The sequence below is a fragment of the Stigmatopora nigra genome, chromosome 19, assembly GCF_051989575.1.
Source record: "Stigmatopora nigra isolate UIUO_SnigA chromosome 19, RoL_Snig_1.1, whole genome shotgun sequence".
Classification (NCBI taxonomy): Eukaryota; Metazoa; Chordata; class Actinopteri; order Syngnathiformes; family Syngnathidae; genus Stigmatopora; species Stigmatopora nigra.
The window spans coordinates 7,833,661-7,849,041 of record NC_135526.1 but is presented as its reverse complement, the minus strand read 5'-3'; the positions used below and the strand labels follow the sequence as shown (position 1 = coordinate 7,849,041).

Here is a 15,381-nt window from a genome sequence, read left to right as displayed (position 1 = left end):
AAATGACGTCTTTACTGGGAGAACGTTTCTGGCGAATGTACAAGGAGAAATGGAGAATTGCTTTATTTAAAATCAACAATGTGGGAACATTTTGGCTTCACTGTTAACGATGGAGTGATAGTAGTCGTCAGGTATGTCATCCATCAGGTATGTTTCTTGAAACACGCCAAACAAAGTTTGGGTGGCTCATCAATGGCAGTCCATATGCAAACATGTATATTTTGTCTTGTATATAACAGATGTTCACGGGTGTTTTTGTCCTTCACTGCACACCCAAATTTTCTCTACAGAGAGAATTTAATTTTCACCAGTGCTTTACTGCAGTCATTCATTTAAAAAAAAATCTTTTGGAATCGTCCTATATTTAAATAAATCCAATATTTGCATTTGCTAAAATACTTGTTTATTATGAAGACTAAAGGCAAGATGCAATGTTTTGCCTTTTCCCGAAATTGCATTGGATAAAATTAAAGTGATGTTGTGAAGTGCACATTTTTCATGTTTAGAAAGACCTCTGGTGCCTTCTAGTGGTACATGGCAAAACCTCTGAAGCATTTTCACATCCATCTGTATGCAACCCTCTCATTCATCCAAAATACACAAAACAGCTGTCTATTTAAATATATGAATATATAGATATATATCTATATCTATCTATCTATCTATATATATTTTTTATTAAGTACCTCTAGTTAAATACCACAGAGTATCCTTTGTATTATTTTTGTATTCTTTTCATTATCTTACTGTCATTACCAATATCCTCTTATTTTCTTGTATTTCCCTATCATTCAATTTTGCTTTTATTATCACACCATGTGTACAAATGGGTATTAGTAATAATACAGACAAAGATTAATGATAGAGTGAACAATTAGTGTTATATTGATCTAATAATTATAGACAGTATTAGGTTGATTAGCACCATTATATTGAATTTTCAAAACACGAGAGTCAAATCAAATGATAAACAATAAATGACAATAAAATGACCTATTTTAAGAATATCCATGGCTATCAATCAATAATTTAATTGGCTTTAGCGAATATCAATGCAAATGAGGTGGCAGCGAGGATCCAATTCATCCTCTGCCCTCAATTCCTACATAAATGAATGATTCCAACAAACAAAAGTGAGCACCCGCATAAATAGCTCTTTTTTTTAGAAACGGCCGCTTCCTGTTTAAACGGCCTCCGTGCTGTCAGTAAGCATTAGAGTGACATGTTTGGTACCCGCAGAGTTTCAGCAGCAGACGGCAGGACTGCACCTACGCAAATGTGACAGTCTTGTGACTGCAGCTGAGTGCGGTAGTTTCATGCAAATGCCCTCCTGAGGTGCACATCTTCTTCCCTCTGTATAAAGCTCCCTATGATTAAGTCAAAGCTGTCTCAAGTTAATTCCACTTGCAGGTGATGTGGTCTAGAAATACTGCCATTACCTTTGAGTGGCCCCTGTTCTTAGTAAAAGCTTCATTTTCTTCACACTCTACGATAACTTGCCCATATCTCTACAGGCCTATGATCTTGACTCAAGTGTGCGTCTTTTTAATGATTAAGCCCAAGGTTTTACTCGATAGTCAATTGTGGTGACACCTGTCGAGGGGGGAAATGAAGCATTTGTTTACAATTGACATTTTATGTGTCACCTTTTTAGCACGACTGGTAGGATTTGTTGGCTAATGAAATTCGGATGGAAAGGGCAAATCCTGCAGGTTTAATTTACTCACGGAGCACTTTTGCCTGTTTTTTTTTTATAATGTTATTGGAAAAAGTTGTCAATTAACTTTCCAGTTTGTGGACACATTTGACATTTCCCAAATGTTGGATGATGGTTCAGAGATTAAACATCATTTCAACTCTCTTTAAAAAAAAAAAAAAAAAAAAAAAAAGAATAGAGGGAGGGTGTCTGAGAAAGTTCACTCAAATAATTGAGTTGGTTATACATAATGGAGTCCATAGCATTAGTTAATGTTTGTCTAGTAAAATGATTCATATTTAGACTTTTTGTTTCAATTGTGATCAGGTAAAGGTCAATTTTGTTTTGGTTTCCAGTCCAACTGACCCTGTAACGTTTGTTCAACCTCGTAATCTCCCCCCGAAAATAACAGCATTTCATTGAACTGCCATAACACATCAAAATACCATTTCATATAAATGTATTTAATGAAAAAAATCCATATACAGCAGGTGGTCATATGTTTATATTAACATGAGTGTAGACTAAAAGAACAGCTAAATTGAGAAACTATTTCCATGTTCAATTTGTACGGTCATGTTTTTTTTTTTTTTGCAGTCTTAAACGATACTCGATAATCTTACATCGAATCCTCTCTCAGTTTCTGCTCTTAACTGAGAAATAGAGTCAATCTGGAGGTTTTTATTACAGGCTTCCGCCTTCTTCCTAAACTGGGCGCAAATGTTTTTTTTCTCATCTAATCTCCCGTGCGGTTGCATTCGTTGTACATCTGGCTTGGCAAACAGTTAGTCCACTTTTATCAGCCGTTGCGTGCATTTGGCTGTCTCATCGTCTCATTGGATGAACGTTCCGTGCCATCATCTGGGTAGGTATTCTTTTGGAAGACCACTGAAGTTCCCACTCTGCAGTGCCGTGTCAACAGTACGGATAAATGTGTCTATTATTTGCTTCATGTGAGGGGTGAATGGGTCAAAGGAGGGCTGCTGGGGGCCCGGCCGTTTGAAGTAGCCGTCTTGGTTGCTCTGTGCGCAAATCAACCGCTCCTCGGTCACAGTGATGTTAAGGAAGGCGGCAATGAGCCGTAGTTGGGGGAGAAGAGCTCTCTGGAGCTCCTCATAATGTACTACTTGTAGTTGACGTCCAAATTTCAACCAATTTAATGCATGGGATGCCCACCAGGGGGCATAACTGGAGACGAAGTCTGGCCATTCTGTAACAATGCAGTTCAACAGAGGACATTATGGTATTAGTATTGTAATACTAGTCACTTTGATTGCATTTTTTTCATTGCTATGTCAAAGACATTGTGTTACCTTTGCTTTTCCACTGAGCCTCTGATGCATGTCCTAAATGCCCAGCACACTTTCGGTTGAATTCAGCTATAAGGGACCGATAGGGGTTCCGAATCAGTAGAATAGCCGAGTCAAACATCTCAATTTCTTTCTTTCCGCTCTCGTGAGTCTTTACGCAAATGTTGCGACCGCTCCTCCAGAAGTCTTTTTCCCCTTTGAAACCTGTCAGATGAAAAAAAAAGTTTTAAAAAAGGAGAAAAAAGCAGTACACCACGCAAGTCACACCTCTGCTGTATAGAGTGCCATCAAAATAGAAGCTGCCTGTGTAATAACCCGTCATGAGCTCAATCAAGTGTCGGACCCAAGTGTTGCCGGCACCGGGAAAACTGGAGAGAGCCACAAGAGAGCTGGATTGCTGTGGTAGAAACATCCTCTCCTTGCACCTGGAGTCTAGAAGAGCAATTTGTTGTTGTTGCTTTTAGGAGTAGTTGACTTATTTCATTATTGGTTAGATGTATTACAGTCAATTCCTAAGAAATATGGTAACAGAAACATCCATAAAACATAGAGTATTCTACTGCAAGAATTAAACAACAATTATGTAGAAACAGAATAATAATTAAATTTCATTTTGATATAAATTAATTTATGGTAGACAAAATATGGAAATTTGACACTTTCTTATAATAAATGATTTAGAGGCATCAAGTGATTAACCACATGTAGTGATAAAGCTGAGAAATGCAACAGAACGTAGGCCAAATTTAAGCTTGTTTTGTGGGCCATATTACATTATTATTTCATCATTTGGATCTGGCCAATAAAAACTGGCCATAGTTGGCACACTTATGCTATTTAGTATCAAATCCCTTGAAATTATAATGCTGGGAAGAAACTGATGGGTTTCCATATTAACAAAAAAAAAAAACATCTCACAGAGATCTACTATAAGAAATAGCTCACCAAGAACAGGTGTGTGATAGACTCGATAGTAGTTCTCCTCTGCGGCTGTCGCCGGTGTGGTGTTGGTGTTTTCCGCACACTGATCTCTAACAGACTTCTGGTCAAGACTGAACAGAGAGGATGTCCAAGTACAGAAACAATGTGGCTTCTTGAATACGGCAAGCGGGAGCTCCTACACACCAGACGTGCCAATGTTACTATATTTTGTGATTCATTAGGTTCATTTCAGTTCAGTTCAACGTGCCAAAAAGGTTTTTACGCCACTTAATTCCTGCATATGAAGTAGGGAAAACACAATTGTATTTCAAATTTGAAGGGTAGGATGTATATAATGTCCTCCAATACTGGAATGACCCATATACACAACTTCAGAGAAAGTTTTGCATAATTCCAGACATGCTTATGCGCTACGCTGTGTTAATCATGTAATAATTTTATCAACCATTTCAGTTTTAGGAGAGACAAAGATGCCTGTAGTATGACAGATTAGATTTATTTCATTATAGGCTGATTTAATGCAAAAATCCTGGTAGCTATCTCCATGTGGTCTTGGACATCCCACCTCTTAGAGAATGTTGCTTCACGGTTATGAAACCTGTTAAACCAAGCATGCTGACAGCGTCATTAGGTTAGGAGCTAACATTAATTGTGTAATGTCTTTATATACAGACAAATAATCAAAGATGGATGAGGACATGGATATTGAAAAAAAAGCTGTGTATAATTCATTCATTGTGTTAAAAGGGTGCAAGCCCCAATTCTGCAATACAAGGCTAAACATCTTAATTAAGAAGAAATATTTTCAAACCTTGTCGGTACAAGTCTCGATACAGGACGGTGCTGTTAGATTGATTTTAAATGAGTAAATAGGAAAGGTGTTGATAGTGTCGTTGTCCAACTTGAAGCAGCCTCGCTGGTTAACATTCTGGACTGTGGTCAAATGAGAGAGAGGGAGAAAAATACGTAAATTGCACTTCATAGAAATTAAGTCTTACATTTTCATTAGGGTTTTAAAATAATAGAAGTTATCATTGACACTATCCTATATACGTTATACATATACATATGTAACCCTGGACTGTGAATCATCACAGGGAACTTGTTGTGAATACACCCATAGAAAACACCACTGGTGTTGCGTCAGCCATTATTACGAATACAGGAGAAATCTTCCCTTCAAATTCTCTGAGGACACTTGACTTACATTTGTGGTGACCGGGCATCCGCTCTTCCACTTTGTAAATGGAGAGGCGTCCCACGCCACCACAAGGAGACCCCCTCTCCCCTCTGCACGGCAGACTACAATCCTCCTCGCCAACCTGCGTGCTACTGATCCTGTTCCCGCAGTGACATTCAGCGCCATACTCCAACCCTGCAAACTGGTACCCACTGACAACACACACAGTAAATAAACCCAGTTAGTCGCCTCAGTAAAGCCACTTGTTCATCTCAAGCAACCCACATTGCGCAGGATGGTTATCCTAATGCTATTTTTTCATTAATTTCACATCTCTTTGCCTAAAACCCGCAGGAAATAATGTTACCTGTAGTTCACGTCCTCACGTGCTCATCTAACAATTGTTTTTTTTCCCCAGTTACCAATGATTCACTATCCGTTCACGAATGTTGTTTTCACATCCCACTGCTTCTCTTCTTAGGCCAAGAGAAAAACCCAATCAAAACTGACCTTTACCCATTTGCTTTGGACGCTTGCTGGTGAATTGCCTTGACTTTTTACTTTTTGCCAGTTGCGGTAATTGGCGCACTCGGTTAACGAGCGGAATTTCTTCAGGGGTGAGCGAAGGGCCAAAGTGCGATGTGGAGGTGCGCTTCACCGTTTTTAGATGTGAGACGTAAATCTGTATGCATCGGAGGTATTAAAGTATTAGGAAGCCTTGATTTTTGCTTTGAAGAAATGTACCAGCTTTTCTGCAAAGGAATTCTCCTAATATCATTTTTTTTGGAGGTGTGGTTGCTCCGGCACACTGGTGAATTCACATTGGGCATCGGAACACACACACACATGCACATACACACAGTTCCTTCCCCCTTTTCTTACTTTTGCAACAGATCCGGCCTCCTATTTGCTTCTTTCACCCCGCCTCATCTTTTACTGTCATCTAGCCACCTGGCGCTCCACTGGCTCAACACACAGGAGGCTTTCATGAAGGAGACTGAGAGCCAAAGCATTTACTCAAACAGCAGGGCTTCTGTGGTCCCCTCATTGGGGCTTGATCATGGAAAAATTACCTTTCGGAGCAGGTGTCTTGACAAAGCGTGCTGGTCATTTTCCGCAGGTCATAAAGCATAATTCCTCCCAGGGCTCGTTCGCTTGCGTTGTGCAGGAAGCAACCCATGTAAGTCCCTAGATGGAGCAGAAATATTTTCGGCCATTAAAGAGATGATGGTGTTCGGGTTGTAATGCCATCACATGCAATACTTTTTCATTTTTAGATGGGGATTGTTGTAGTAGTACATTGTCACTTCAAATATCGATAGTCCTCGAAAATTTCAAAGTATACCACCACCGGTGAGCTATTTTTACAACAGACCCCTGGGCTAGTCAGTTAGTCCTTGTGGGACTGCCATATCCAGGATGAAAATAAATAAATAATCATTCCATTCCATTAAAAATTTTGATTTTGTTTTTAAACAATATTCATTTGTTTTCCAGGCCACCTCCCTCATGGGAGTGTTGAAGCCAATCCCAGCTAATTATAGGCATCAGACATCCTACGCCCAGAGCTGGTTGCCTGCCTGCCAATCACAGCCATATTAAACAATCCACTGTAGGAAGTTTACTTCCTACAATGTCTATTGCTGTCAAGGAGACTAAACTTGATCATGAGATCGATCGCTGCCTGCCCCTTTGTCAAATCCCAGTATATATGTATATTCAAATATATATGTATATGTATATGTGTATATATATATATATATATATATATATATATATATATATATATATATATATATATATATATATATATATATATATATATATATATATATATATATATATATACATTTTATTTTATAATCAACATTTTGCAAAAGTATTAATTGGAAGTAGAAGGGCTGTTTGGGATTAATCACGATGAAACCATCTCAGGTAATATACATTAATATATATTTAAACCAAGATAATTTTATGCAAAACAAAACACTCACATTTTCTTACATTTTTCCTTCAATAATGAATCAGCACTGTTTAAGTGACTAGCTCCATCTAGTCTTAAAGATGAGAAATGCAACAGAATGTAGGCTGTATTTCAGCTTCTTTTGAGGCCTAATTTTTACACTGGTGAATATATTGACTCCCAAAATAATTAACCCTGGCACATATAATTATGTAATCTACTGTATAATGGGCTGTGACAGACTACTATTATGACAAGATGAAGGCTCCTAATGAAAATGTCATCCAAATTTGGCCTTTGATTTCACCCTTTTCTTTCCAGACATTGTGTGGTGCAAAGTGTGGGTGAGGATCTCTTTTTCAGAACTCTTGGTTCATATCTACCCCCTTTGGTGTGACGCTGTCATATTTTTAGACTATACCTCATTCATATCCTGTGAAGAAATACTCTTCTGTCTTTAGGTGACTGGAACACATTCAGTGTTGACTTTTGAATGTATTTGCGAATTTCTCCCAAGAGTCTTTTCCATGGCATTTTTGCTTTCAAGATCTCAAGGATACGACCGTTGAGCTTTATTTTTTCTCCCTTACAACCAACATAAAATCTAATTGCTGCCAAGGGCCAAAGACTGAATCGAAAAGGTGTTGCAGAAGATAAATGTAGACAGAAGGCATTTGGCAGCAAAATACTACTTTGACGGCATGGAGAGAAAAGCACCAGAGCATGGAATCACTGGTGCCTTCCCTACACCAAATTCATAAATTCATTTTGGCTAGAAACGTCCCCCTCTAGCCTGTACAAAGGATTTTGACTCACCCGTCCATCAGAACAATAGAATTTTAAACCAACCAAGCAATACAGACAGACAGTCTTAACTACACATACTTTGCTGACAGAATCTAGGCTATTCCTCTCCAGGGAAAAAAACAACAACAACAACAACAACTAAAACACCAGCAGCTGCTGCATTCAAGAATGAAAAGAAATGCTGTCGTAGGAAACGTCTTGCATCTTGACGCATCCACCTAGGCTGGAACGTTACCTCACTGACCCGGGCGACAGTCACTTGAATCAAAACCAAGACGAAGTGGAAGGCATTTGCAGCCGGGCTTAATAGAAGGAACTTTGCGACTGAATAAAAATGATTGTGCTAGGGCCTGACACTATGCTGCCTTTTTAAACGGCGAGACAGATGGCTGGATATGACTCTCCTCGCCAAGAAGACTAACGACCTAAGCAAGTAAAAGGGCACGCACCAACTGACACGCCCTTCTCTGCTGATGACTGACTTTTCAATATTCCCCCTGATCACTGATGCACAAAGAGCCATCAAACCGCAACGGAAAAGGTATCATTACATGCTACGCTGACCCAAGTCGGGGTCAGATTCTCACGCTTGAAAGTCCAATTATCCAGGAAGCCGCGAGCAAATAAATCTCACTTTTTGTACGTCAGGAAATTGAATAGATGAGATTTAATAAAAGTTAATGAATATTATTAAAACTCAGCCAAAAGGTTTCATAGGTACTTCATTCACGCCTCTGTTTGTGTTATGTGATGATGTTTATTCATTTTTGCATTGAGTTCCTTGCTTCAGAAACAAGAAATTATTTTTAGCCATTGTTGTTCAATGCATAATCTCGATATGACTGGATAAACAAATATGTTTTTTAGGGTGGTTTTCATGCACTGTGCATACTAATGTAAAAAAAAAAAAAGTTCCAAATTGTGATACTATCTAAAGCACAAAAAAAAGAACACAACGGAAGGCTGTTCTTCAAATTGATGTCAGAGTGCACTAAACACGAGAAAACACAATTTTCTGGAGAAAATGTGTGCTTGGTAAACTATTAAACTCTTTTTTTGTTGTTGATTTTGCCCAATGTAGATTGGCCGCCAATTAAGAGGAAGGGAGATTGGTCAATGTCTCAAGTTTTGTTCGAAATCCACTTTGATTCCTTGTTAAAACAGAAGTAAAGAAGGTTATTTGATGGGGAAAAATATTTTGGGAGCTTGTGAGTAGAAGAGCCAATCAACAGCCGTTTATTTTGTGAAGGTTCCTCCCATGAAAAAGGTCTTCATTGGATTTTGCCAGTTTGATATGAGTGATGTAAGCATGGCGAATATGTGGAACAATGAATTTAGCGTGACAGGTAACAGGTACTAAATGCAATGATTGACTGAAGAATGATGGCTTTTGTAGGTGAGCACTTCATTGACACTTTATTGAAATTTAATAAACAAGCTTTCTTCTCTTCTAAAATGTTTTAAAATCTTTTGGTATATACTCTATTTTAACACGAGGTCATGTGGCGATTACTTGACAGAAAGCTTTATATGACGCGCAGTCTTGTTGCATTGAGGTTGCTAGGAAACCATCAAAGACTTTGCAAAGTCCCTGATCCCAGCATGAAAGCCAAAGCAACGATCCTCTTATCCTCGGATACCATTGCATTTGAAACAGCGGTACTCCTCTTGGAGCATTGGCAGGTGCATCGACTACCGCTCGTAAATTGAGTACACATCATTTTGCATCATAAATGAGGTTGATTCGTTCCGCTATTGGCTCCCATGCAAGTTTGAATCACCAATTCAACCTGTAAAAATACTGATATTCCAGCCTTTAAGATGCAACATTGTTTTCCTTGGCGCCTTTACTGCTCTTTCATTTTTCTTATTGTCTGGTTTTGTGCCCGATTTTGTGACCAATGGCTGTTTCAGTGTTACCTGTTAACACAAGTGCAATAAAACCCCCACCTAAAAATGGAATCAGTAGTGTTTAGTGCCTAGTACCTAGTAGTAATGGCTGTAAAAGAATCAACATTTGCTTAGCAACAGTTAATCCACCTCGGAGGGCTCCACTTGGGGGATTTTTGGCTAAAAAAATGGCGAGCCAAGGAAAGAGATTTTCAATGCTTTGCAAGAGCTAAACACAAAATCCGGACATCTCGGAAATTACGAGAGCGAATCAGATTGGGACAATTTACCTGCTGAGTTAGATGAGAAATTGGGTTTTCCTGCTATAATTACACAACCTCAGCCATGCTGTTTTTCTTGTGTGACTCATTTGTAGCACATTATTGAGCACCCACGTTACCCCACCTCAGCCTCTGAGAAGAGATTTTAAAAAATGAAAGGATCAATCTGCAGTTTTTGTTTTATTTAATTTTTTTTTAGGAACTCCTACTTGGCTTCTACCATGGTAAATGAATACATCTTGTCTAAAAATTGCCTTCTGTTTTTATGTGTGCTATCAATAGCAGCGGCTTGCTTTTTATCCCTGAGGCAATTTTGCCTCCAAACCACAATGGATCTGTGTAATTAAAGGCTGTTCGACTTTTACTTGTTTTATAAGAACCTTTGCCAGATGGCGGTTATTAAAACTGCTCTGGCCCGCAACATTTTTCATCTCTATCCCTCCTCAGTGACCAGATAATTGTGTATTCTCTTGAAAAAATACAATTGGATTAAGAGCTCTCCTGATATACTTTTCAAGAATGAGCCACCAGAACTAATGTTCCACTGGAGGTAATCCAATTATATTGGTCATCTCAGCAAAATGTTTCCAGGCAATCAAAGCAAAAAAAAAAAAAAGATAGATTTAAAGATACTTCAAGAAAGTATTTCAATTTAATGACTTCTTCATTGGAGCACTTTTGAGGGCCAATTACAAATAAAGTGTAAATCCAGTGATGACATTTTGAAGACTCATCTGAAAAGTCTTCCAAATGTTCTTAATGTTCTCAGGTCACGATTATCAGCCCGTTAATAAAATATGAAGTCTGCTGTGAACGTCTGGCGTGAGAACCGTGCATTAACACTCCACTTTCCAAAACATTTTCTACAAAAACGTGTCATTTTGCTATTTCGTCGTATATTATTTAACAGGAAAACCCCTGTCTCTTTCCACACTGCCTTTCAATCATATTTTATTTAATTTTCCTTATTTTTTAAGTGCATATTGTATCAAATTTGCCAAAAGAACCCTTTCTGTTAATATTTACACATAATTATTATTAGATGATTAAATATTTGAGTCACAATGGCACATTTATGAGACGAACAGATTGGTGCATTTGTCAAACAGTTAGCAGTCAAACAACACATGGTCAAATAAATAATGGTACTAAATTAAACAAGGATTTATTTAAATCACTCAAACACACAATATCCCAATAATACTAATATTTTTTAACGGTTTGGAAAGTTTTTTTTTAAATGATACTTGTTGCATTTCTGTGTTTTGCCCAAAATATTTTTTTTAGATACAGTAAAATTTGACTTTTTTTAATAAATCGATTATCGTATAAGAACTCAAGTGCAATATAGACAAATGTAGTTGTCTGTTTTATAAGTTTTAATAAAATCTAATTATAGATAAGATACGTTATTATATTGCAGTTGGAATTGAATACGTTTAAACAGTATAATGTATGTGTATAGTATCTAAATCTGGATATATTTGTTCCATAAAGTTCTGATTGGGTTCTAAAACCATAATATTGATATGATATGATGTCTACACTTCATGGCGTATTTCCCTGTCAGCCACAATGAGCATTACGGGGTGAAAATTTGAAAATTATTTGATGTGAATCCCATCGGTTGGCATGCTATCTTTGTATATATTTTTGTATTATCAAAGCTGGGCTATGAACTCAGGGAAATTGCTTTCCAGCAACTTGTCTAGCTTCAGTCAAGTATTAGGAAATGTGTTTATTTGTAACTAGGTAGACAGATATGTAGTTGTGGAACAGATAAATCAATTGACAGCTCAATACCTTTCTGGCTAATCTTCTTTTGGACAGGAGTCACACTGTCTGGACTGTCCGCTACAATGCTAGGAAGCCAGTGACGATGCAGGTGTTGAAGTCCCAGGTTTTGGGAAGCGGGCCGACGACGCCCTATCTCAGCCCCAGATGCAGACTGTACCGCCGCCCATCTGGAACGCAGCCTCACGCTCGTGCCGGCCGTTCCGAGGGTGGTCGGAGGCGCCGCCAGTGACGACGAGGGGGGGAGCGCCGGGAGGCTTGGCCGGGCCACCCGGATGTTGGAGCGCTGCATGAGCAAGATGCTCCCTGCCATCAAATAGGCGATGCCCAGGCACAGCAGCAGCATCTGAGCCTGCTTCAAGGGGCAGCGTAGCCTGGAGAGCGCCACCGTCATGCTTACTCCGTTTACAGTCTTTCGTCAAAGAGGAGGGCCATTTCACGGATTAGCTGGGAGAATGGCAGATCTATTAACCTACTTACAACTTCATAATCTTGGCAGGAGCCACAGCTTTTGGCAATGTCGTGGACATTTAGTTCCGGTCCTCCGTTGGCACAAAGTCCAACAGTGCTGGTGGTACAATGGATGTTTGTCAGCAGAGAGGGGTTTAATACCCCAGTCTTTGGTCATTGGCTCAGGAAGATCCTTGGGGAAGACACACACACACACACATACACAGGCAGGCATAAAAAAAATGCAGATGGATTGAAAGCACAAGTGTGTATTACTGTTGGTGAGCCCAGTCAGAAGAAAGAAAGGAAAAACATTTGGATGGAGAATCACATTTTTAAAAAAAATGTGACAACAAACCCCATTCTCCCCTCCAAAAGGTAATACGCCGTGCTATTTCATCAAGATTTCAAACTGTTTTTAATCTGGATTATCTTTCAATGCAAATCTTCCATTGACTTGTCTGATCACATGCATGTCAACAACACTAATTCTGCCATTGGGATTTAGGAAAATGGCCTTTTAAAATGTAGATGTCTGAAAAGTACATTATTGGTGCCCCTTAACTAGTTTTTTTACAGAAAAAAAATCCAGATCACTTTATAGCCTTCTTGTCCCGACATGATTATTATTTTTTTTTTTGTCCAGCCCGAACAGGTTTTCGTACAGTCCCCTTCATTTCCATTCTCTTGTCCAGGCAAATACTGCACCCACAAAAAGTAGGGGTGCGGTGCTCCCGAGGACAGAAGCAACAGTTTGCCGAACAAGTTAGCTTTACTCTACATTTGCTCTACACCAAACCGTAGTAAAACCCAGTTCATTCAAGCAGTATTGGAAGAACGCAAAATACAATGAAGCAACCGTGTACATGTCTCATTATTAAAGAATTCAAGGACTGCAATTTCCACTACCCCCCTCCTGCTTCAGTTTCTCTCCCTTAAAGAATGTTTCATCATGAAGATTACCTTATAGGGCGTGCGTATCCATAAACAGCAGCGATCACTTTCCCAGTTGATGGCCGTCCTGCCTCGCGCCGGTCACCTCAGCTTGCCTGCGTACCCAAAGCTTCTTTTATATAATCTCCCCTTTCCTTTCTCTGGCTCTCTGCCTCCCTCACGCTTTCTCTCTCTCTCGCTCTCTGAGATGTTTGCACGGTGCTAGAATGGACTGTGTCTGTGGGGTGGGGGTTGGGGGTTGGGGGGGAGTCAGCCTCTTTTGCATTGATGATGTCCACACGTCACGCTTTCTTCAGCGTGCAAACGGGTGAGTCGTGTTCAGTAGTCCGCAGGGTGTTGTGCACAGTACTGGATCTGTCATATCAGTAAAAGAGCTTGACACACTACTGACAGCGCAGTGAGTTTCATCAGGGGGGCATTCTCCAGGCTTTAAACCGTCAGACGGCAATCACAAACAAGATGGTTAGAACTATTAATGCATGTAGTAACAGTGGGAGTCTCGCCATTATTCAGTTTTTTCCTTACATATCCAGAAAATCCTTCTGTGTGAGGTTTGTAATGTGTTTTAAAAGAAACACAAAGGGTAGATGTGACTCACAGACGATGCATTAGTCAGTCAACCCCGTGTGACCCAGTTGACAGTTTTTTTTCAGCACCATGGACAGCGAACGTATCAAATGAAGGAGTTTGAAGCGCATCAGTGCCTCATTGTGGCCGAATGACCTTTTAAAAATGAAAAAAAAAGAGACTTTCAAAAAACAATATGGCCTGTGTTATGAGTACTGTGTCAAAGGGGGTTTGGAAATGTTGGCGCGATTCTGGGAACTTAAAACTAAAACCTTAAAAAGTGGTGACAGTGGAAGGGTTTATTCCTCTCAGGTCAAATTTGAAGTCTTCTCATCAGGTTACCTTCATAGTTAACAGTAGCTCTGAAGTAGCCTTGTCCTTTGCAATAAGCAGCCAAAGAAACACAAGAGTGGTCAATGTTTTATTTTTTTTTTATAAACCTGCTCATGAAGAGAAGAAAATGGTTCAATTTGCTTTGAATATTTCTTCACCGTGTCCTTCTCGTGTCTTCTCTTGCTACTTCATTTTGTCATTAAATCTCCTGTCTTTGATAATACAATTGTTTTGAAAGTCGTAGAAATGTCATCACAGGTCATATTGGACTATTTGACAAGTGGGATACGGCAGCTGCCAATCATTTGTCCGGATATGGGCTCTTCCTCTTTCTGTCATTTCTCGGCAGACTCACAGACATTGATTGCCCTAGACAAGACAGAAACATTTGCGGCTGTCTCTCTGCAGCACTATACTTCACTATGGCAGCTTTCTTTTTTTTTTTTTTTTTTTGCTTGCCTCTCTTTTACACATGAGCTGCACTTTTTCTTTAGACATCAACTAAGCTGGATTTTGAAAATTCTGCTTATTGGTCATAAATGTTTTTTGACTCAAAAGCTCTTTCAAAAACGCGCTCTGTATTCTAGTAATGTTCCGATTTTTACTTGGTACACTGCAGTACACTTCATTCAGAGTTGATAGGTTTTTTTTGTATACATTTCAGGAATGTTAAAATATATTTTCCTGCTTACTTGGTCCCAAAAGTCCACAAAATCTTTAGAAAAAAAAAAGTATAACTAGAAACCTCATTCACAATTGTAGGATTTTGACCAATGGTGAAACGGAAAGTACACTGTTTTGCTATTTTTTTTCTTTAAAAAAAACTGTGCTTGCTAAAATGTAAGTGCTTTTATGTGATGTCATCCCAATCTGTATGCAGGTAGCCTCACAATGATCTTGAAATGAATGCCCACGTAACTAAATGGGCTCCTTATCGTGCACCTATTCTGAGCATGTGCAACTACAATGGTATCTTAGCCAGGTTGCCCGATAGACCTTTTACAATCTTATCCAACAGCCATTTGCTCATTTCCTGCTCTATTTAATCTACCTTTCTCTCATTCCCTCCTGAGCTGACAGTGCAAGACCTTGGCTCCAGACCTCCATTTCTTTTCAAGCCTACATTTTCCTCTCCAAACCCAATGCACGTATGTTAATTCACATTTGCATCCCAGACAAAAGCAGTGTGGGCTTTCAAAAAAGCAGTATAATAG

At 39.1% G+C, this 15,381-nt stretch overlaps 1 protein-coding gene and 1 long non-coding RNA gene across 2 annotated transcripts; one reads left to right on the top strand and one right to left on the bottom strand.

The window, feature by feature from the left end:
* On the top strand, nt 1-13,212 carry LOC144212976 (uncharacterized). The gene is made up of 2 exons (XR_013329851.1): nt 1-147; nt 11,900-13,212. It is a non-coding gene; the product is annotated as an uncharacterized LOC144212976 (long non-coding RNA).
* Nucleotides 2,140-13,471, bottom strand: LOC144212975 (sialate:O-sulfotransferase 1-like). Its single transcript, XM_077741208.1, has 9 exons — nt 13,277-13,471; nt 11,873-12,506; nt 6,202-6,316; nt 5,156-5,340; nt 4,760-4,881; nt 3,952-4,123; nt 3,274-3,438; nt 3,010-3,210; nt 2,140-2,906 (listed from the first exon to the last, which is right to left on the bottom strand). Exons 2-9 carry the CDS (start codon nt 12,255-12,257, stop codon nt 2,554-2,556), a joined length of 1,698 nt encoding a protein of 565 aa, XP_077597334.1. The 5' UTR covers nt 12,258-12,506; nt 13,277-13,471; the 3' UTR covers nt 2,140-2,553.
* Between the last annotated feature and the right edge of the window lie 1,910 nt (nt 13,472-15,381).